The sequence below is a fragment of the Stegostoma tigrinum genome, chromosome 44 (genome assembly GCF_030684315.1).
Source record: "Stegostoma tigrinum isolate sSteTig4 chromosome 44, sSteTig4.hap1, whole genome shotgun sequence".
Taxonomy (NCBI): Eukaryota; Metazoa; Chordata; class Chondrichthyes; order Orectolobiformes; family Stegostomatidae; genus Stegostoma; species Stegostoma tigrinum.
Genome location: NC_081397.1, coordinates 13,104,054 through 13,125,028, shown reverse-complemented (window position 1 = coordinate 13,125,028; position 20,975 = coordinate 13,104,054). Strand labels below are relative to the sequence as shown.

Genomic DNA, 20,975 nt, shown 5'->3' with positions numbered 1-20,975 from the left:
TGTCTCTCGGCACAAACTCTCCAATTCCTCTGCCATTCCGCATCTCCAGAGAGCCAGGCTCGATCGTTCCTGACCCTGACACGGGAAGGTTTGCGGCTGAAAGGTTTTCACTCGAATTGACGGCTCCGTTGTCGATTTTACCGCATTTTGCTGCTGCACTGATCGCGCTGTCTGAGCTGAGCGCTGGCATTATCATCATTTTTAGACTGAAATCTTGAAATCAACAAATATATTGCCTTGAATTCTATCTTTAGGGTTTAGTGGAGGAGCAGGGGGATGATTTGAAATGAAAATCTTTTTGATTTGCACAAGAGAGACGTGGAAATATCATGATATGAGCGGACACACAAGCACATTTACGTGTGACTATCCCGCCCGCCCTTTTCCTACAGTCTCTCTGACTCAATATTCACATCCATACAGTCACAGGGCAGAAATATCTCTAAATGTACCTGTGGGAGGATGTAATTTCTCCCCCTTTCAGCCTGTGCTCCGGTACCCAGGGAATTAGTTGTAGTTTTTCTCCTCAGTCATTGTGAAACTCTCCGAGGTCTGTGCGCCGGAGATTCGTTCTGCTGCATATTCAGCTGCAAGAGCCAATCATCTGGTTTGAAGTTACATTGATCACCGAGATCAGTTTTTTTTTCAATTGCAGTGACAATACTCAACATCGTTTCTGGGAATCACACTCATATAAACGTAAAGAATAGCAACTGGGCAAATAACACCCATCAGCCCTTCAAACCTCTCCTCCCACTCACCATGAAAATGGCAGATCATCCAACTCAATGGCTTGTCTCTTTTTTTTTTCTCCCACAGAGTCATACAGTGAGGATGCAGACCGTTCAGTCCAATCAGTAGAGGCCGAGTATAATACCAAATTGAATTCGTTCCATCTACCTGTCCCTGACCTATTTCTTTTCAAAACTGTCGTGTTTATGCACTTCTCCAAATGTCGTTTTAATGTCATTATAGCCACGTCGACCATTTCGACAGGTAGTTTATTCCACATCCTTCCGTGTTCTATGTTTAAAAAACGCCCCTCGTGTCTTTTTTTTTCAATCTCTCGCCTGTAACATTAAAATGTCCGCCCTGGTTTTCTATTCCCTCCATCCCAAACAAAGTTCAACGACCATTAACTCTGTCTCACCCCATCAGTATTTTACAAACTGTGAGAAGGTGACTTCTCAACATCCTACTCTCCAGTGGAAAAAAAGCCCCAGCCTATCCATGAAAACACGGTGTGGAACTGAATGAACCCAGCAGGTCAAGCAGCATCTTAGGGACAGGAAACGTTATGGGTCTTGACCCCTATCCATCCTTTCTATATGACTCGAGCCTTACATACTCTGCAAATACTAGTGAATCTCTTCTCAAATTTCAAAAACGGTGTGAAATAGCCCTCTAAAATGACAGTTTTGTAGAGTGTAAAAAGACCACCATCCATACTCACGAATATATCCATTTGAAAGGGCTTGGGCAGTTGATGTGGAGGAACACCACCTTGATACTAGCCACGTTCCCCTCCAATCACCCACAATCCTAACTTGGAAATACGTCCCCTTGCCTTCACTGTCTCTGAATCAAGACCCTGGATCTACCTGCGAACTGCAATGTGGGCAGCACATGGACCAGAACTATTTTAGAAGGTGGCTCAGCACCAACTTCTCAACGGGGGAAACTAGGGACGCGCAATAAATGCTGGACCAAGCCAGAGACGTCCTCTTCCCAGGAATGCGCAAACCAGAAAAAACAGGTGGGTCATTCGTTGCGGTAACCCATTCATCACAAGGTTTCTGCCTGCAGCATACTGAGAATAAAATCAGTCATCAATTCCAAACTGGTATTTGCATCGGGCCCAGGGATATTATTACACTCCTCTGGTCCGGGTGTGGCTTTAGCACGGCCCACCTGACCCAGAAATAGGGAAACTACCTCTGCGCTGCAAGACTCCCCACAGCAGTTACATTCTGCCTTCGTCATAATGTCGCATTTATTCCATCGCTCTGTGAGTCAATATGGGACGAAGGCCAGCAGAATTAAATATCACAGTTAACATGAGATCAGACGTGATTTTATTGAATAGTAGAGAATATTAAATGGGCCGAACGGCTGCCAGCTTCTCCGCTTCCCCACCAGATTGTGAGCGAGCCGGGGGGAGGCAGATATTAACATGACCCGGGAATGAGCTCCATAGGAGCTTCACAAAGGGCCAATGCCCCAGTTTGAAACACTTTATGCCATTTCCCCCACAGCCTCCATTCGCTTTGCTTAAACTGGGAGGAAAGGGAATTGGGGAAGTAACCAATTGATGTTTGTTTCTGGGACACAGCGGGGAAAGCAGCGCATGCGTGATCCTTGCTATGCCCACCCCGAAAAAGCTGCTTGTTGCTGACCAGAGGAGCGCATGCGTGAAGCTTTCCGCTGAGCCGCTATTGAGGGGCATTGACTCAGTGAGTGGAAGAGGTTTGTTTGAAACAGGCCGCAATGGAGAGACCAGCGCGCAGGGAAGCGAGGGAACAGCAGGCTCCTTCCAGCAGCGCATCGAGATGTGAGTCTGGGACACAGAGTGGGCTCCGAGACCGGCATTGATTCGGGCTCAGTTCAGGGAGACCCGGGGACTGTTGGTAAGAGGCCGAGCGGAGCAGGATAGTAAAATGTGAGGCTGGATGAGCACAGCAGGCCAAGCAGCATCTCAGGAGCACAAAAGCTGACGTTTCGGGCCGAGACCCTTTATCAGAGAGCGGAGCAGGAACTGGTCCCGGAACTTGGAGTGAGCGGCCTGGGGGCGGGGAGAGGGAGGCCATTCTCGGGCTGTGTGTGGGCCTGCTGAGGGAGACGCAGCGGCAAGAAGCTGCTGCTGGGGGTCAGGCTTGTAGCTTTTAGTCTTCTAAACACTGATGGAAATTCATTGTTTGGCTGCTGTTTCACGCTGTTAGTTGCGAGTTTGCATTGAACCGTGAATAAAACAAAGCAGTGTGTGCAAACGGGCTCATCCCGCGAAGGAGAAACATGGCAGTCACCGGATTAAGAGTTTCCAGCAAAATATTTGAAATCGTGCCTGTTGTGCTTCCCTTCAATAGTTCGTGTATTGGGAGCTGGATATTGAACCGTGTAAGCATTCCATTCGTGGATCTGGTTAGCTTTTGTATCTTAGTAAATTGTTTTAGAATTTCGCTAAAAGAAAGAGGAGGAACCCGGGTTAGTTGTGTAACCGGACCCTTTTCTGTTCGACTCGTTGGCTTTAAAACAAGGAATTATCATGAGTATTCACGAAATTTTCTATTGATGAGCTTTGATATTTTGAAACTCGGTAGATGTCGATTTACGGGAGAATTCTCTTTTGTCTTTCTCCAGGCAATTATCTGATGTGTCAAGACAATGTCACGTTTCCGTGGTGCAACACCAAGTGTGACTAGCTGCTCCTACTAACAGCAGGTATGTTCCCACTGTCAGAGCGGAGACTGTGCTTTCCACAGTCGCGGTTTAAGTAAGACTCGCATTGAACGCAATTTCCAGAAAGAAACAATTAAACCAGCGAACAAATGCCACCAACAAAATACAAAATGTAACCTTTTTTTTCCTCTTCTCAATATAAACTAACCCAGTTCCAGTAAAGTTTATCTTTGACAGCCCATTGTCATTCACAGCATTTGAAGAGAATAGATTGAATTTATGTCACAAATATACTCTCAATAACTACATTGAATTCACATTAAGTGAGGGTATTTTTATAGTTATAATCCAGGTATACAACCTGATCACAAGGTTTAGAGCTGGATGAACACAACAGGCCAAGCAGCATCATAGGAGCAGGAGAGCTGATGTTTCTGATGAAAAGTTTAGGCCCAAAATGTCAGCTTTCCTGCCCCTGAGATGCTGCTTGGCCTGCTGTCTTCATCCAGCTCCACACCTTGTTATCTCGGATTCTCCAGCATCTGCAGTTCCATTTAAGTCTGATACAAACAGTTCAAGTTGTTACAATGACCATTATATGGAGTAGGTATTGAGTACAAATATAGATGGAAACTTTTGATGTTTATCAGTGACTGAGGACAGAAATAGTAAACAAAAACAGAATTTTCTGGAAAAGCTCAGCAGGCCGGGCAGCATGCGTGAAGAGAAATCAGAAATAATGTTTCGGATCCAGTGACCTTTGCGCAGAACTGAGGAAGTGTTTGAAAAGTTAACCATGATTTCTCTTCACGTGCTGCCAGACCTGCTTTGCGTTTCCTGCAAATTCCATGTTTGTTTCTGACTTGCAGCACCTGAAGTTTTTTGAGTTTTTATTTAGGACTAAAATTATCTTTTGATGAATGATGTCCCATACAAAGACACAGAAATTAAATAATGTGAAATGCAAATGCACTTTCTCTGCCAAAGCCTGACAAGTAGAGAATGCAGCATGGTCTGTCAGATACAGAATAAAATTCTCCAAATAAATAAATGAAAAAAAAACTCAATATCCCAGTACACAAAGTGAAACTAAGTATCTCAGTAAAACTGGAAACAGCCTACACTGACTCACAGGGCCAGCTTTTTTAAAAGAAAAATAAGCTTGTCTGTCCATTTCTACATGATATCTTTACACTGACGCACTATCCAACACTTGGATTCATGAAAATGCCTCAGAAATACAGACCAAGTACATGTCAGAAGCAGGCCGTTCAGCCCATTGTGCTTGCTCTAGAACATTTGTACTCTTCAACTGTTTCCACAAATTGTTGGGAATATAATCTGCTCTCCACCTCCTTACCCCCTCAGACTGACAGAAAGCTCATAAACTGCAAATGGAAATGGGGTTAAGGCTCACTCTCTACGCCCTCATAACTATTCTCTCAGATTGAAGCACAGTCACAGAATATCACTGGTGGCCAGAGAATAAAACTATTTTGATGCACAAGAGTAGAAATTGATTATTTTGGATTGAGAACTTCACTCTCACAGTCACACAGCAAAAACTGGTGTTTGCAACAATTACTAAACTCACAAATGGACATAACAGAAACGGAAAGGCATACATTAATAGTTGCTATTGTTCACGTTGCAGTAACTGACAAGAAAAGAATGATGATAACTCTCACATTCTCATTGTTCAAAACAGGAGAGGGGTTTGACAGTTAATAGGAGGGCCGTGGGAAGTGTTCCCCAACAAAGACGCCAAGGTGTTTGTGTGCGTAGTTCATTGAAAGTGGAGTCGCAAGTAGATAAGGTGGTGAAGCAAGTGTTTGCCTTCATTGGTCAGTGCATTGAGAATAGGAGTTGAGATGTCATGTTGTGGCTGTACAGGAAATGTTTTGGGTCCACTTTTACTGCTTAAAGTTCTGGCCAAACTGCTGTCGGAAGGAAGTTGTTGAACTGGAGAGGGCGCAGCAAATATTTACAGAGATGTTAGCTGGACCAGATGGTGTGAACTGTTTGGAGAGGGTGAACAGGCTCGGACTTTCTCCCCTGCAGCGTCAGAGACCGAGGGGTGACCTTGTAGAGGTTTATAAAGTCATGAGGGGCATGGATAGGGTGAATATCCATGGTCTCTTTTTCTCGGGTGGTGGAGCCGAAACCTGAAGGGCATAGGTTTACAGTGAGAGGGTCAATGTTAAAAGAGACCTGAGGGAGATTTCTTTAGTGCAGAGTGTGGGGCATGTCTGGAACAAGCTGACAGAGGTACGCCTTGTGGAGGGTACAATGATAAGTTTTAAACACCATTGGACGGGTAGATGAACAGGTCGACATGAGAGGGATATGTGCAAAATGCTGGCAAATGGGACGAGGTCAGATTGGGATGTTAATCTATTGCAGACCAGTTGGATGAAAGGGTCTGTTCCCATTCTGTTTCACTCATGGACGCTGTGATGCTCGAACTGATTCTGTACATAAATACAGATAAGGCAAGGACAAGTCAGAGTCTGGGTATCCTGCAGTGAGTGTCTGGTCTCCTGCTTCCCCAAATCCTGTCCAACATCTCATGTGATCAAGTCAGGAATGTGATGGTTTAGCCCCACTGACCCGGATGAGTGCAGCTCCACAAACACACCAGAAGCAAGATACCATCCAGGAGAGAAACACTTGATTGGCTGCACATCCGCAAACGTCCATTCCCTCAAACACCAATGCTCAAGCAGCAATGTGTACCTTCCAGAAGATGCACAGCTAGAATTCACCAATGCTCCATAGACAGTGCCTTCCAAGCCCACGACCACTTCCATCTAGATACCACTGTGACACAGGGTGCCATCCAATACTTATGTGTTGCTTCAGTGAGAATGTCCCATTTCTTTCATTTCTCTGTATGTTCTTTCAACATTGAATTAATATTTATGGGACGAAGGTCAAGGTGAATGAATACTACAGTTAACAGCTCACTTGGATCAGATATTGTCATTGTACAGTGGAGCAAATTGAATGGGCCAAATTTTCAATCCACTTCTTTGATTCCCTGCAGGAGTGAAACTCCAGACCGAGGACAAAGACTCGGGGCAGGCAGAATTCAGGCCCATCGCAGTATTTCATCAACCAGTCACCGGATCATGCGGGGAGAGGGCCACAGCCACCCCTCTTGAAGATGCAGTTACATCATTAATTTTTAGCTCAGATTGGAAAGCGATTGATGACACTCTGATTCTCACAGTGGAATACAGTATTATACATTTTGTTGCAGTGATTCAATGCAACTGGATCACTGTGCCTTTCCCCTTATTCTATACAACGAATCCTTTGAAACTCCTAATTGAAGATGGGCCCTCTATTAGCCAGGCCAAGAGTCACCACAATCTCATAATGTTTAACAGACAATGTAATCACCAGGCCATGGGATCTTTCCATGCATCTATTAATTCGCTTTTCAAAGTTACTGGCTGTACACCTTCAGCCATGCCCCAGAATCGCTTACCTATCAGGCTAGCTTGAATTCTGCTGTCAATTGTATTAATTTTGTGTCTCTATTAAATTCTGTTACTCCTCTTATTTTCCCACTGTCTGAATTATAATAAAACAGATAGTTGACTCCTACTAGGAGGCCAGGCAGCATCAGAGTATCAGGAAAGTTGATGCTTCTGAAGAAGAGTCCTGACCCACAACTTAAACTTTCCCGCACCTCTGATGCTGCCTGGCCTGCTGTGTTCCTCCAGCTCCACATTGTGTTATCTCCAACTGCAGCATTGGCAGGGCTTACTATTGCTGAGTTGATTCTTACGACTTGCTGTGAGATTCATGATGTTAATTGTATTATAAAGTGAGTTTTATTTTAAGCATTATGCTTCCCCTCCTCTTAGCTCTGTTGGAGCTCATGAATTGTGAGCCATTTGCTTCTTATTGGATGCACCAGGCATTCCTTTAGTGACATAAGAAACCTTCTGGTGACTAATTAACTTTCATACCCATGTTTGAATCTTCTCCCCTAATGCTTATATATAGATTTAGAATTACATTGAAATCCATCTGAAGGATCTTTAACTGGAACCAATTTCTTAATAGCGTGAATATTGCTGCAAGATGGAGTTATCTGCTGTTTTCATGATTAGCTAGGCCAGCTGTCTTTGGGATGATTGACACCCCTCGTCCTAACTAACTATATTCATCTAATGGGACAACATCCTTTCATTAAAGGGGCTGAAGTCAATTGCTTATCAATTTTAATGAACTTGTTTGATTCTGTAGATTTTTTTATGAGCCATAATCCCATGAGTTCAACTGTTTGTTTCTTGCAGAATTTACTGTCCCCTTCAATCTTTGTTGCAAACCTTCAAACTGTCTCCAACAAATCTTGCAGCTGTTGTTTGTGCAATGCTCCCTTTTGCCTCGGAATAACCTCTTCTCCAAAGTACCATTGTGTCTTTGTTAAATGCTGGAGCAGGCTTTCTTCATTCGTTCTGTTTAACCACGTGTCAGTCATAGGCAGCAGGGCTAGAGGAACAGCTTAGCTGCCAGCCATTCGGTGTCTCTTCGACTTGGACAGCCCGAACATTGCTCATTCAATTCTGAGATAGCTGGAGGCAGGGAGTTATTAACATGACCTGGGGAAGAGCTCTATTATTGCTCCACAAAGGGCCGACGCCTCAGGTTGAAGCATTCTCTGCCCTTTTCCCCACAGCCCCAGTTGCTTTCTTCACAGTGGGAGAGAAGGGAGTTAGGGAATGACCCATTGATGTTTGTTGTTGGGAATTATTGGGAAAAGCAGTCCATGCCATTGGTGGCCCTGCCCCAAATGCTGCTTGTTTGGCTACTGTTTCACACTGTTTATAGTCATTGTGCAAAGAATAGTGGAAACACAGGCAAGATGGTGGAAATATAAGAATCCTGTAAAGGACGTAGATTGGAGTCAACAGATTATATGTCTTGAGCAAAAACATTTGAAATAGTGTCTGTTGTGCTTCTTTACAACAGTTAGTGTGTTGGGATCTGGTAACACAAACTGTCAATATTACAGCATCCTCAGGTAGCACCTTTAGATGCAGCTGTGCAATTGTTCAGTTTCTGGACCTCGCTGAGTTAGACCTGTGTTTGAATTGATGGCTTCAAAGAAAAGGCCGAAGTCTCGCGATTTGTGTGATAGTCCAATAGGCTTATTTTAAAATCTCAAGCTTTTGGAGCTCTGCTGCATTGTCAGGTGAAGTTGAAGAAAAGAAACATCCTAATAATTATCAACTGAATGTACGTTAATCTGTTTGAGATTGTCAAACCTGGCTGATGCTGATTTACAGAATGTTTCTCTTCTGTTTTCATCCAGGCAAATACATGAAGGACCAAGACAGTGTATCATTTCCTTGGTGCAAAGCCAAGTGTGAGCAGCTGCTTCTCACAAACAGCAGGTATGTTACCGCTGTCAGAATGGATCATTTCCACAGGCGTAGAGCAGTTTGAGTCAGAGACACGGTGATCTCAATTTCCAGAGAAATGCATTCAAGCCAACAGTCAAATACAAGTAGTTTGTTTTCTCTCTTCCCAATGCACACCTCCTCGGTTGCTATAATTTTCTTCATTCATAGCCTACTGATATTTACAACATTTTTGAAAAGTCACAGACTGAATCTTCATCTGAGACGGACACCGAGGAACTGCTCTAAATCTGCATTTAGTAAGCATGTTTTTCAAGTTACTGTCAAGGTGAAGAAATAGTTCATGCAGTTACATAGTTACTTCGCACAGTGTGAGTACAGATATGGAAGAAAACATTACGTTATCAGTAACTGAGCAGGACGGTGTCTATGTTTTGACAAATTGATGTCCCATGCATAGAGAGAAGAATTAAATAATGTTACTTCCAAATGTGTGACATAAAATGGTTACTGAGAGCACATAACATAAACTGCACATGCGCGCGCGCACACACGCACCGACTTACTGAGTGATTTACAATGTATTCCAAATACATACATGCACCGTTCCAACACACATTCCTCAACATCTAATAGCCATGAAGACCATGTACACTTCAAGCCTCAGCACATGTAACACTAAAAATGATTTCTACTCTCAGATTTCAGGTCAGAGAGCTAGCCTTCTATGAAAGAGACAAACAGAACAAAAAGTGAGCTCAGTTCTCCAATCTCCATGCACTCCCTGTAGGATTTAACTACATGGTAATGGCCATGGTCATAAATTAAGTATCAATTGTTTGCGACATCATCAAAAAAAATTGTGTGAATTTTTTGGCACACTGAATTCCCATGAAGTAGTCCAAGTAGTAGATTGAACAAGAGATTCATTGTACCTCCAAATATCTCACGGTGTCTTAGACTGAGCGAGGTAACTAAAGTTTTTTTTTACTTTTGTACAAACTGGAGGAATTGCATATCAGGACAAGTGTCAGATTGAAACCTATATTGCCATTGAATTTGTTTGTCCCACAAACTGAATAGCAGAACCCACTGCCGAATATAAAGTTTTAAATCTACCTGAAGGAAATTAAATATTGACCTGAAAACAGGCAGAAAATAACATATGTTCAAGCAGATACCAAGTTTTTTGACTTACAATTAAGAATGATTCGTACAGTGAACTTGCAACAAAAATGTGCACATTAAACTCAACACATTCAAACCAGAGACTGACCAATATTAGAATAAAACTTAAACTGTACCATAGAATGAATATTGTGGAACATACTCAATCTTCAGCCGCACTGCTAGAGTTAGCGAATGGTATAAACACTGACGGTTTCACTTACAGCACCTTACATAGCTGCAGATAAAATCTTATTCATGTTAATGAGCAGATATTTGAACATCAAAGAAAACCTGCAGATGTTGAAAGAGCAATATTCAGCTGAAACTGACAGTCACAGATCGATAACTTCACTTGCACGTTTACACAGCAGAAACTTGACAGGGAGAGAATGATAAATGCATTTACAAATCAGATAGCGACAGGTATAGCTTAATAATTAGTTTCTCAGATTTACAGGGCAGGATCTGACTGGCAGAAATGAGAGAAAATACTCTCTCAGCCAGAGAGAAGAAAGTGACAATCACATATCATTGAGGCAGAGAGTAGTAGTAGAAGGGAGTTTCTCAAATTGGAGACCTGTGACCGGTCGTGTTCCACAGGGATCTGTGCTGGGACCACTGTTGTTTGTGATGTACATAAATGATCTGGAGGTAGGTGTAGGTGGTCTCATCAGCAAGTTTGCAGATGACACTAAGATTGGTGGAGTAGCAGATAGTGAAGGGGACTGTCAGAGATGACAGCAGAATATAAATAGACTGGAGAGTTGGGCAGATGGAGTTCAATCCGTGCAAATGCGAGGTGATGCATTTTGGAAGATTTAATTCAAGGGTGTACTATACAGTAAATGGAAGAGTCCTAGGGAAAATTGATGAACAGAGAGATCTGGGTGTTCAGGTCCTTTGTTCCCTGAAGGTGGCAACGCAGGTCAATAGTGTGGTCAAGAAGGCATATGGCATGCTTTCCTTCATCGGACGGGGTATTGAGTACAAGAGTTGGCAGGTCATGTTACAGTTGTATCAGACATTAGTTCGGCCACATTTAGAATACTGTGTTCAGTTCTGGTCGCCACGTCACCAACAGGATGTGGACTGTTTGGAGAGGGTGCAGGGGAGGTTTACCAGGATGTTGCCTGGTATGGAGGGTGCTGGCTATGAAGAGAGGTTGAGTAGATTAGGATTATTTTCATTGGAAAGATGGAGAGTGAGGTTGGGATCTGATTGAGGTCTACAAAATCATGAGGGATATAGACAGGGTGGATAGCAAGAAGCTTTTTCCCAGTGTGGGGGACTCAATTACTATGGGTCCTGAGTTCAAAGTGAGAGGATGAAAGGTTAAGGGAGATATGTGTGGAAAGTTCTTTATACAGAGGGTGACAGGTGCCTCGAATGCGTTGCCAGTGGAGGTAGTAGATGCAGACACATTAGCATTTTTTGAGATATATTTGGACAGGTATCTGGATGGGCAGGGAGCAAAGGGACACAGACCCTTAGAAAATAGATGACAGGTTAGACAGAGGATCTCGATCGGCACAGGCTTGGAGGGCGGAAGGGTATTTTCCTGTGCTGTAATTTTCTTTCTTCTCTTTATTCTTTGTATATCGATAACTACACTCTTGTCTTCACGTATCAGAAAACGACAGGGACAATGACAATTATGCACACATTCAGAATGCAAAATAACTGACAGGTACAGATTGATAAATATATGCACACATTATGAAAATGTAGAGATTGTGATCTATATTTGCACAGTCACAGAAATTTGACATTTTTTTTGCAATGCACTCCCACATTCATGACGCAGGAATGGATGGGTATTGATTGACAACTAAACTCACATATGACACAGCAGAAACTGAGAAGGACAGTTTGATAATTACAATCACATCTTCACGAGCAGCTACTGACAAATACAGATCAATAGCTACACCCAGTTCTTCACAAAACCAAAGTTAACAGGTACAGATTAATAACTAAATTCCTGTCTTGATGATACAGGAACTGCTAGGTACAGGTTTATAAAAATGCTCACACATTCCCCAAGCAGAAACTGACAGGAATATATTGAAAACAAAACCTCAGTTTCTGCTCCATGAATGTATCAGGGATAGACTGACAATTACACAAACACATTTGAATATTCTGATTTCAGATACTGACAGCGACAGATTGACAACTTCATTCATTGACACACACACACACACACACCCCTGAAACTGACGGGCAAACTATGATAAATGTATTCACACCTCTACAACTTTCTGAAGAAGGGCCCAGGCCCAAAACATCAGCTTTCCTGTTCCTCTGATGCTGCTTAGCATGCTGTGTTCATCCAGCTCTGTGCCTTGTTATAACAGATTTATAACTACACTGTCAGATACACACGGGAGAAACTGAAAGTTACAGATTGGTAAATATGCTCATGCTAGCACGTAGCAAAAACTGACACAAAAAAAAACAGCTCCTGTAAACCGTCATCAGATGGGTTTGAAAACATTTAACTGATCAATTCAACATCTAGCTAATAAGCATTCAGATATTTAGATTATCACCAGGAATTCTAACAGAACTGTGGGCCTGATTGCACTCTTGCCCTGAGCTGCACTACATTTGATCAATTTTAAAAACTTCAACTCTAATTGAGTGATGCACAGAAAGTAACCAACACCCGTACAGCTCCATGACTAGAACTACCTAATGCAAGCTTGTCTGTGCATATGAGTTTAGTTACTGATCCATGCATGTCAGTTGCTACCTGTTGAATGTGTGAGTGTAGTTATCAATGTGTCCCTCTAAATCTTTGGCAAATTACTTCTGTATTACACAGCAGAGACTGACAGGGAAACATTGGTCTAGACCAATCAATCATTGTAAAAATGGTACAGAACAGAAGGAGGTCATTTGGTGCATCATGTCCATGCTGACCCAAACACCCCCAGATGGCCATCACAATCACATCTTCCTGCACACATCCCATAGCCCTGCAGGTTTCATTCTATTATCCTTCAGAACTTGGTCCATATGTGACAGACCATCAAAAGAGGAGAGCCAAATTATTTTGTGAAGAATTTGGAAACTAAAATTTAACACTGAGGACCATTGGGTGAGTACCCAGGTTTTAGATAATGAGATTTTTTTTTTTGCAAAGAACCGTTGTTATGGAACAAGATGGACAGCCACACTCCATTGATCCTTCAATCTTCCTGCATTCGAAAACTGAGCATTTTAAATGTTTCATGTGAAGTGGAGAGCCAGTTACGATTTAAATTATTATTTTTTTAAATAAATGTCCATGATTATAAAATCTTCTAGCGTACAACAGAACAAAAAAAGTCTAGTTCCACAAGATGAAGAATTTGAGAACAATCCTGCGATAAAGGTGGAGATGGTAGTTCCCCTGCCACCGTGATACATTTATGGAAATTGAATGCTGGCTGAATGGATGTAATTATTGGCTTGTTGTTTCTATCATTGCTGGCTTGGAGAGACAGGACTGTTTGCTGTGCTGTTGTTGTCTATGACTAGATATGTGTGAGTGATAATCATTTTGTATAGATCATGTATCTGTTGCTGGAGTTTAAATGGAACTCCATAGCTGTTAGTCCTTGGATCACATCTTTAGTTATGATGTCTGTATTTTGAACTAGTTCTGAGTCAGTCAGTACCTGTACCTGTCAGTCCATCCACGTGGAAACAAAGCAAGTAATATTACAGGTCCCGTCACACTTCCTCAGAACAGAGGTTCAACTTCAGAACATTCATTTCCACACTCATATGCTGATAGACTTGCTGAGATTTTGCAGCAATTTCTACTTTTGTTGCTGATTTCCAGCATCTGCAGTTCCTTGGTTTTTCTCATTTGTCAGGCATGTGTGTTTGAAGTTGTCATGATTTGATAAATGTATGCACACATTATGAAAATGTAGAGATTGAGATGAATGAAATGACATGAATGGATCAGTAACTAAACTCATATGCACAGACAAGCTTGCATTAGGTAGTTCCAGTCATGGAGCTGTACGGGGGTTGGTTACTTTCTGTGCATCACTCAGAGTTGATTTTTTCAAAATTGATCAAATGTAGTGCAGCTCAGGGCAAGAGTGCAATCAGGCCCACAGTTCTGTTAGAATTCCTGGTGATAATTTAAATATCTGAATGTTTATTAGCGAAATGTTAAATTGATCAGTTAAATGTTTTCAAACCCATCTGATGACGGTTTACAGGAGCTATCTGTTTTTTCCTTCCTGCAGACAAACGCTTGAAGGAACAAGGCAATGTATCATTTCTTCAGTACAAAGCCAATTGTGACCAGCTCGTCCTAACAAACAGCAGGTATGTTCCCACTGTCACAGCAGAGAACATCCTTTCCACAGTCACGGAGCAGATTGAGTCAGACACCATTGAACTTTAATTTCCAGTCAGACACGTTCAAACCGACAATAAAACAACACGGAGGAATGCCACTTTATTTTGCTTCTCTCTCCATTCAAAATACCCAGTTCAAACAGATTTCACCTAACATAACCCATTGACATTTACACCATTTTTGAAGATGGGTAGACTGAATCCTGATCCAAAGTATACCCTCAGGACTTGAAGAAAATCTGCATAGAATTACTCTGATATCAACTCCACATAATGAATCACGCTTCCACGGATAATATTTTTGGCTGCCTGAAACCTAATCCACTTTAAGGAGTAGAAAGTGACCAGTACGCATGGATACCTAACCTCACACATTCGTATTGTAGGGTCAGACGAAAAAAATGGTATTTGACCATATTGATACTTCAGAAACTGCAAGTAAAAGGTTGATTAAAAATGTTCACATAGTCACATAATAGAAACTATCATGCATATATTCATTGATGTACTCGCTTTCACAGAGACTGAAACTGGCAGGAATATATTGATGATAACACTCCCAATTTCACAGAGCATCAAGTGACAGCGACAAACTTAGAACTGCAATCACAAATCCACAGAGAGACAGTCACGGATTGCTGACTGTACTCAAATATTCAGAGTAGGTTCTCACAGGTACATCTTGGTAACTGGACGCTCAAATTGACAGAGAAGCAAATGATAGGTGCATGTTGCTTTCATGCACATATCCAAATGGACGAACTTGACAGGAACAGATTGATAACAACCTTGGACATAGCAAGAACTGCAGATGCTGGAATCAGCCTTCCCAGTTACACACAGCATAAACTGACTGACATGTACAGTTTGATAATTACTCTCATTCACAGAGCGGAATCTGAAACGTCCTTATTGATAACTGTACTCACATGGCCACCAAGCGGAAACTGACAGAGTTTGATCACAGTGACAGTTAAATTGCGGAAATTGACAGATACATGTTGATAATCACTTTCACACTTGCCTTGCAGGAAATGTCAGGGTCAGTTCATTAAATACGATGCTGTTGACTTGCTCACTGAGCTTGTAAGTTTGTTCACAGACATTTCATCACCATACTACATAACATCATCAGTGCACCGTGAATGAAACGTTGGTATTCTGTCCTTCTTGCTATTTATGTGCCTCAGTTTGCTGGGGTGGTGAGCAACACTTCCAGATTGGTTTCTTAGTGGTTGGTGTGTGGTGTCCAGCTGGACATGTTTGTTAATGGAGTTCTAGTTTGAATTCTTGTGCATGTCTTTGGTTGGGATGTCCTCTGATGGCTACGTTGTCCCAGTCAAATTGGTGTCCCTCTTTATCCATGTGCATTAAGGTGAGTGATAGTGGGTCATGACTTTTGGCAGCGAGTTGATGCCCATGAATCCTGATGGCGGGTTTCCTACCGGTTTGCCTTGGGTAAGGTTTGTGGCAGTATTTGCATCGTATCTTGTAAATCGCATTGTTTCTGCTAATTGTGAATGTTGGATCCTTCATTCTCAACAGCGGCTGTCACTTCGTGGGCTATCATGATTCTTACGGGGTAGAGTAACCAGGTGGTTATTTCACACCCTCAGTGCATAGTCTGGTGACTACTATCACTGGATGTGTTGTGTCTTCCTGTTGTCATCAGTTGTGTAGCATCTGTGAACAATGCATTTTGGGTAACTGTCATTTCTAAAGACACTATCAGTGTTCTTCCTTGGCTTTGTGAAACTCCGGGATGCTGCAGTGTGTTGTGGCTCACTTGAACAGGGAAAGCTAGCTCATTGGATTCAAAATTGGCTTGATGGTACAAAGCAGAGGGTGACAGTTGAAGATTCTTTCTCGGACTGGAGGCCTGTGACTTGTGGTGTGCCACAGGGATTGGTGCTGGGACCTTTGTTATTTGTTATTGACATAAATGATCTGGATGTGAATGTGCAAAGCATGATTAGTAAGTTTACAGATGATGCAATGTTAGGCAGTATCGTTCATAGTGGGGAAGGTTATCGAAAATTACAGAGGGATCTTAATCAGATGGGGAAGTGGGCTAAGGATGGGAAAATGCAATTCAATGGAGATAAGTGTGAGGTGTTGTACTTTGGAATGTCAAACTACAGTAAGCCTTTTACAGCAAATGGTAACGTCCTGAGTAGTGATGTGGTACAGAGGGACCAAGGAGTACAGGTACGTAGTATGTTTAAAGCAGTGTCACAGGTGGATAGGGTGCTGAAGAAGGAATTCAGCATGCTGGCCTTCATTGATCGAGGCATTTTGAATAGACATGGAGTATTGTGTACAGTTTTGGTCACCCTGTTGTAAAAAAGACCGAGTTCAACTAGAAAGCGTTCAAAGAAAATTTATGCAGGACTAGTGGTCCTGGGTTATGGTGAGATGTTGGCCAGGGTAGGACTTTATTTCTTGGACCGTAGGAGAATGAAGTGTGACCTTATTCAGATGTACAAAATCATGAGCTCCATAGGTCGGATAAATGCATATCGTGTTTGTTTTTTTTCCCCCACAGATGAGGAATTGAAAACTAGAGGGCACAGGTTTCAGGTGAGAGGGGGCAAGAATTTAAGAAGGACCTGAGGGGTGCCAACTTCACAGAGAGAGTGGAGCACATGTGGAATCAGCTGCCAGAGAAAGTTGTTGAGGCAGGCACAATATCAACACTTAAAAAAAAAATGAACATGTACATGGAAGGGAAGGATGTAGAGGGATATAATGTGGGCAGTTGGATCTAGCTGAGTGGGCACCACGGTCATCATGAACCAGTTTGGGTGGAAGGGCCTGTGTCCGAACTGTATTACTATATGACCATAAGACATAGGAGCCGAAATCAGGCTATTTGGCCCATCAAGTCTGCTCCGCCATTCAATCATGACTGAGACGTTCCTTAAGCCAATTCTCCTGCCTTCTTCCCATAACCTTGATCCCCTTGATAATCAAAAACCTATCTATCTCACCCTTAAATGTACACAATAACCCGGCCTCCACAGCCTTCTGTGGCAGTGAATTCCATTGATTCAGCACTCTCTGGCTGAAGAAGTTTCTCCTTATCTCTGTTCTAAAATGTCTTCCCTTTACTTGAAGGCTGTGCCCTTGGGTCCTAGTCTCTCCTACCAATGGAAGGATCTTCCCAACATCCACTCTGTCCAGGCATTCAGTAGTCTAAGTTTTGATTATCATCCTTCTAAACTCCAAAGAGTACAGTCCCAGAATCCTCAACATTGCTCATATGTTCAGCTTTTCATTCCTGGGACCATTCCCGTGAACCTCCTCTGAACCTGCTCCAGGGGCAGTACATCCTTCCTGAGATATGGGGCCCAAAACTGCACATGCTACTTCAAATGTGGCCTGACTCGAGTCTTCCAAAGCCTCATAAGCACATCCTTTTTTTTAAACATCTTCAAGACCATAAGTCATAGGAGTGGAAGTAAGGCCATTCGGCCCATCAAGCCCATTCCACCATTTAAATCAAGGCTGGGCATTTCAACTCCACTTCCCTGCACTCTCCCTGTAGCCCTTGATTCCTTGTGAGATCAAGAATTTGTCAATCTCTGCCTTGAAGTCCTGGCAAAATAAATGCCAGTATTGCAGTTGCCTTCCTGACTACTGACTCAAACTGTGAGTTTACCGTGAGAGATTCCTGGAGTTGAACTCCCAAGTCTCTTTGTACGCAAGACTTCTGAATTTTCTGCCCATTTAGAAAAGAGTCTATGCTTTTATTCTGGAGGGAGGATGGTAACTTCTTCAGGTCAGGCATCCCTGGAAGACGCTTTGCAGTGAAGTTAAAATTGTATCAGAGATAATGGTGACTGCAGATGCTGGAGAATCTGGACAAACCTCAGGGGATCTCTACACCACTGCAACTCTAGATTCCCCTCCACCTACCTCCTCCTCTATCCATCTTTGATCCACCTCCCAGTCTGTCCCTATTTATTTCAGAGCCCTCTTCCCCCTCCCACATTTCTGATCAAGGGTCTCGGCCCGAAACGTCAGCTTTTGTGCTCCTGAGATGCTGTTTGGCCTGCTGTGTTCATCCAGCTCCACACTTTTTTTTAATCTCGGATTCTCCAGCATCTGCAGTTATCATTATCTCTCATGCTTTTATTCTCCTTACCCAAGTGCATGACCTCACACTTTCCCACATTGTACTCCATCTACCACTTCTTTGCCCACTCACCTAACCTGTCCATTTCATAGTGCAGCCTCAGCACCTCAATACTACCTGTCACTCTACCTATTGTTGTATCATCTGCAAATGTAGTCAGAATGCAAACAGTTCCTTCATCCAGATCATTAATGTATAAAGCATGCCTTTTATCCCCACTCTCTGCTTTCTGCCAGGCAGCCAATCTTCTATCCATGCTCGCACCATGGGCCCTTATGTTACTCAACAGCCTCCTGTGCGGCAGCTTGTCAAGGGGCTTTTCGAAGCCCAGGTAGATAACATCCATTGGCTCTCCTTGGTCTACCCTGCTTGTTACTTCCTTAAAGGATTTAAGCAGATTTGCCAGGCATGACTTCCCCTTGATGAAACCGTGCCTGGAGTGTTGGAGGCTGTGTTTATAAAATTTAGTGGTGTGGAAAGGGTGCATAATCAAGATCTTTTCCCCAGGATAGAAGAATGCAAAATGAGAGGGCATGGGTTTAAGTGACTGGGAAAGTCTTAAAATGAACCAAAGGTGTGCAATATTTGCACACAGAGTGGTGTGTGAATGGGTTGAATGCCAAAAGAAGTGCTGGAGGCTCTTACAACTACAACGTTTTAAAGGCATGTGGATGAGTATATGAATAGGAAGTGTTTCGTGGGATATGGACCAAATGCTAGTAAATGGAACTAGATTAATCTCGGATATGTGCTCTCCATGGACGAGGTGGACCCTGTACATCTCTCGGACTGTATGACGGGGACTGATTTATGAGAGAATAATCATCATTCATACTGCCTAAACAGACAGGGACAGATCGAGAACTGCACTCCCATTCTCATAATGCAGAGACTGACAGATATTCGGCAAAGTGTCCCTCAATAAACCCGAATGTCTGAACAATACAATCCTGCCCACAGCCTAATAAGGAAATCTCAGCTAGTGATGAAACAAGGTAACATTTCACTCACAAAAGATTACTATGAGCAGAATAAAACACCCTGTCACAATTAAAATCTCGGAGGTAGTGTTCAAAATGTTAGTGGATGACAGGAACAAGTTCAACTGCAAGGAGCTAGGAATTTGGTCCGTGTACAAAATTTCGGTTTGTGTTTCACATTTCGTTGTCGATCCGAACAGATCCACTTTGTGTTTCACACTAACCAATCACAGAAAGGCTAATCGCATGGTCTGACATTCTTGTAAACTACCCAATCAGGAACAAGACTTTTCCCCCATCCCTCATGAGCATTGCTGACGCGGTCAGGCTATAAAAAGCGAGCTCCGAGCCTGCTTCCGTTTATTGTATCTGAAAGCGACCGACACGATGCCGGATGAGAAGAAAGCGCAGGCAACTTCGAAGAAGGGCGCCAAGAAAATCATCAAGAAGGCGCCGGGGAAAGGCGGCAAGACAAAGAAACGATCCAGGAAAGAAAGTTACGCCATCTACATCTATAAAGTGATGAAGCAGGTTCACCCCGACACCGGCATCTCCTCCAAGGCGATGAGCATCATGAACTCGTTCGTCAAGGATATTTTCGAGCGTATCGCGGGGGAGGCTTCCCGCCTGGCCCATTACAACAAGCGCAGCACCATCAGCTCCCGGGAGATCCAGACCGCGGTGCGGCTGCTGCTGCCCGGGGAGCTGGCCAAGCACGCCGTGTCGGAGGGTACAAAGGCGGTGACCAAGTACACCAGCTCCAAGTGAGACCCCACATTGTGCTGAGAAAAACACATCCAAAACCCAACGGCTCTTTTCAGAGCCACCCACAATTTCAATGAAGCAGTTGAACCATTTTTCGTTTGTAAATGATTCTCGGTATCTATAATTAATGTCTCTAATCTTTATCTTTGTTTACACAAACGTTCTAAACATTACCGTGCGGTCCCTGTCCCTCTGTCGGTTAGTTTCGGTTGCCTTCCTACCCAGTCTCTCCTCCCTCCCTGTGCAGAAAGCACATTCATCGTCACTCAGTCATTTTTTTTTCAACAACTCCTATGTGTTCCAGTTATTATTTACCCCTTGATCAGGAATTTCACCCCCTGGAAAGAAAACTAACTGCTCGAGTCCCACGAACAGATGTTGGGGGATACTTGTCATTGAGGATTTCAGCTGTCGGTGAGAGGCTTTCAAAATGAGCTGAGATAAAGCCAGAGCCAGGATTGCAGTCGCAAGTGTGAAACTGTGTTCAAGGACAATATGGGAGGGCAACTTCAAACTATTGTTTCAAGTTTTAACCCGTTCACCCCGAAAAACGTTGTGTAAGTTTTTATAAATACATCAGCGTGCACTTGTAATGTGAAATTGAATTAAATTCAAAGAAAAATTAAACTGTTTATTCCTCTTTGTGAAACTTTTCCCGCTATATCCTACATGTTGGAGGGTTTTTCAAATTTGTCCCAATGGGGGTATGAACGCTGGATTTCACCCGTGGCAAGGAAAAATTATGATCTCTTATTTGAGTCCCATTAAGAGAAATTCCGCGCG

The 20,975-nt window shown here is 42.9% G+C and overlaps 1 protein-coding gene and 1 long non-coding RNA gene across 5 annotated transcripts; both read left to right on the top strand.

Moving 5' to 3' along the window:
• Positions 1 to 2,401: 2,401 nt before the first annotated feature.
• Positions 2,402 to 15,379, top strand: LOC132207266 (uncharacterized). 4 transcript variants are annotated; one of them, XR_009443393.1, is made up of 4 exons: positions 2,402 to 2,627; positions 3,358 to 3,438; positions 8,726 to 8,807; positions 14,195 to 15,379. It is a non-coding gene; the product is annotated as an uncharacterized LOC132207266 (long non-coding RNA). The 4 variants fall into 4 exon arrangements; XR_009443394.1 differs by lacking the exon at positions 14,195 to 15,379 and having other exon boundaries at positions 2,402 to 2,551; positions 8,726 to 9,185; XR_009443392.1 differs by lacking the exon at positions 14,195 to 15,379 and having other exon boundaries at positions 8,726 to 9,184.
• Positions 15,380 to 19,715: 4,336 nt separating this feature from the next.
• On the top strand, positions 19,716 to 20,818 carry LOC132207221 (histone H2B 1/2-like). The gene has a single exon (XM_059642452.1). The coding sequence runs from the start codon at positions 19,815 to 19,817 to the stop codon at positions 20,193 to 20,195; it is 381 nt and encodes a 126-aa protein (XP_059498435.1). The 5' UTR covers positions 19,716 to 19,814; the 3' UTR covers positions 20,196 to 20,818.
• Positions 20,819 to 20,975: the final 157 nt, after the last annotated feature.

What these genes read in the sequence shown, in the direction of transcription:
- LOC132207221 (XM_059642452.1), top strand. Translation starts at nt 19,815, where the DNA reads ATGCCGGATGAGAAGAAAGCGCAGGCAACTTCGAAGAAGGGCGCCAAG.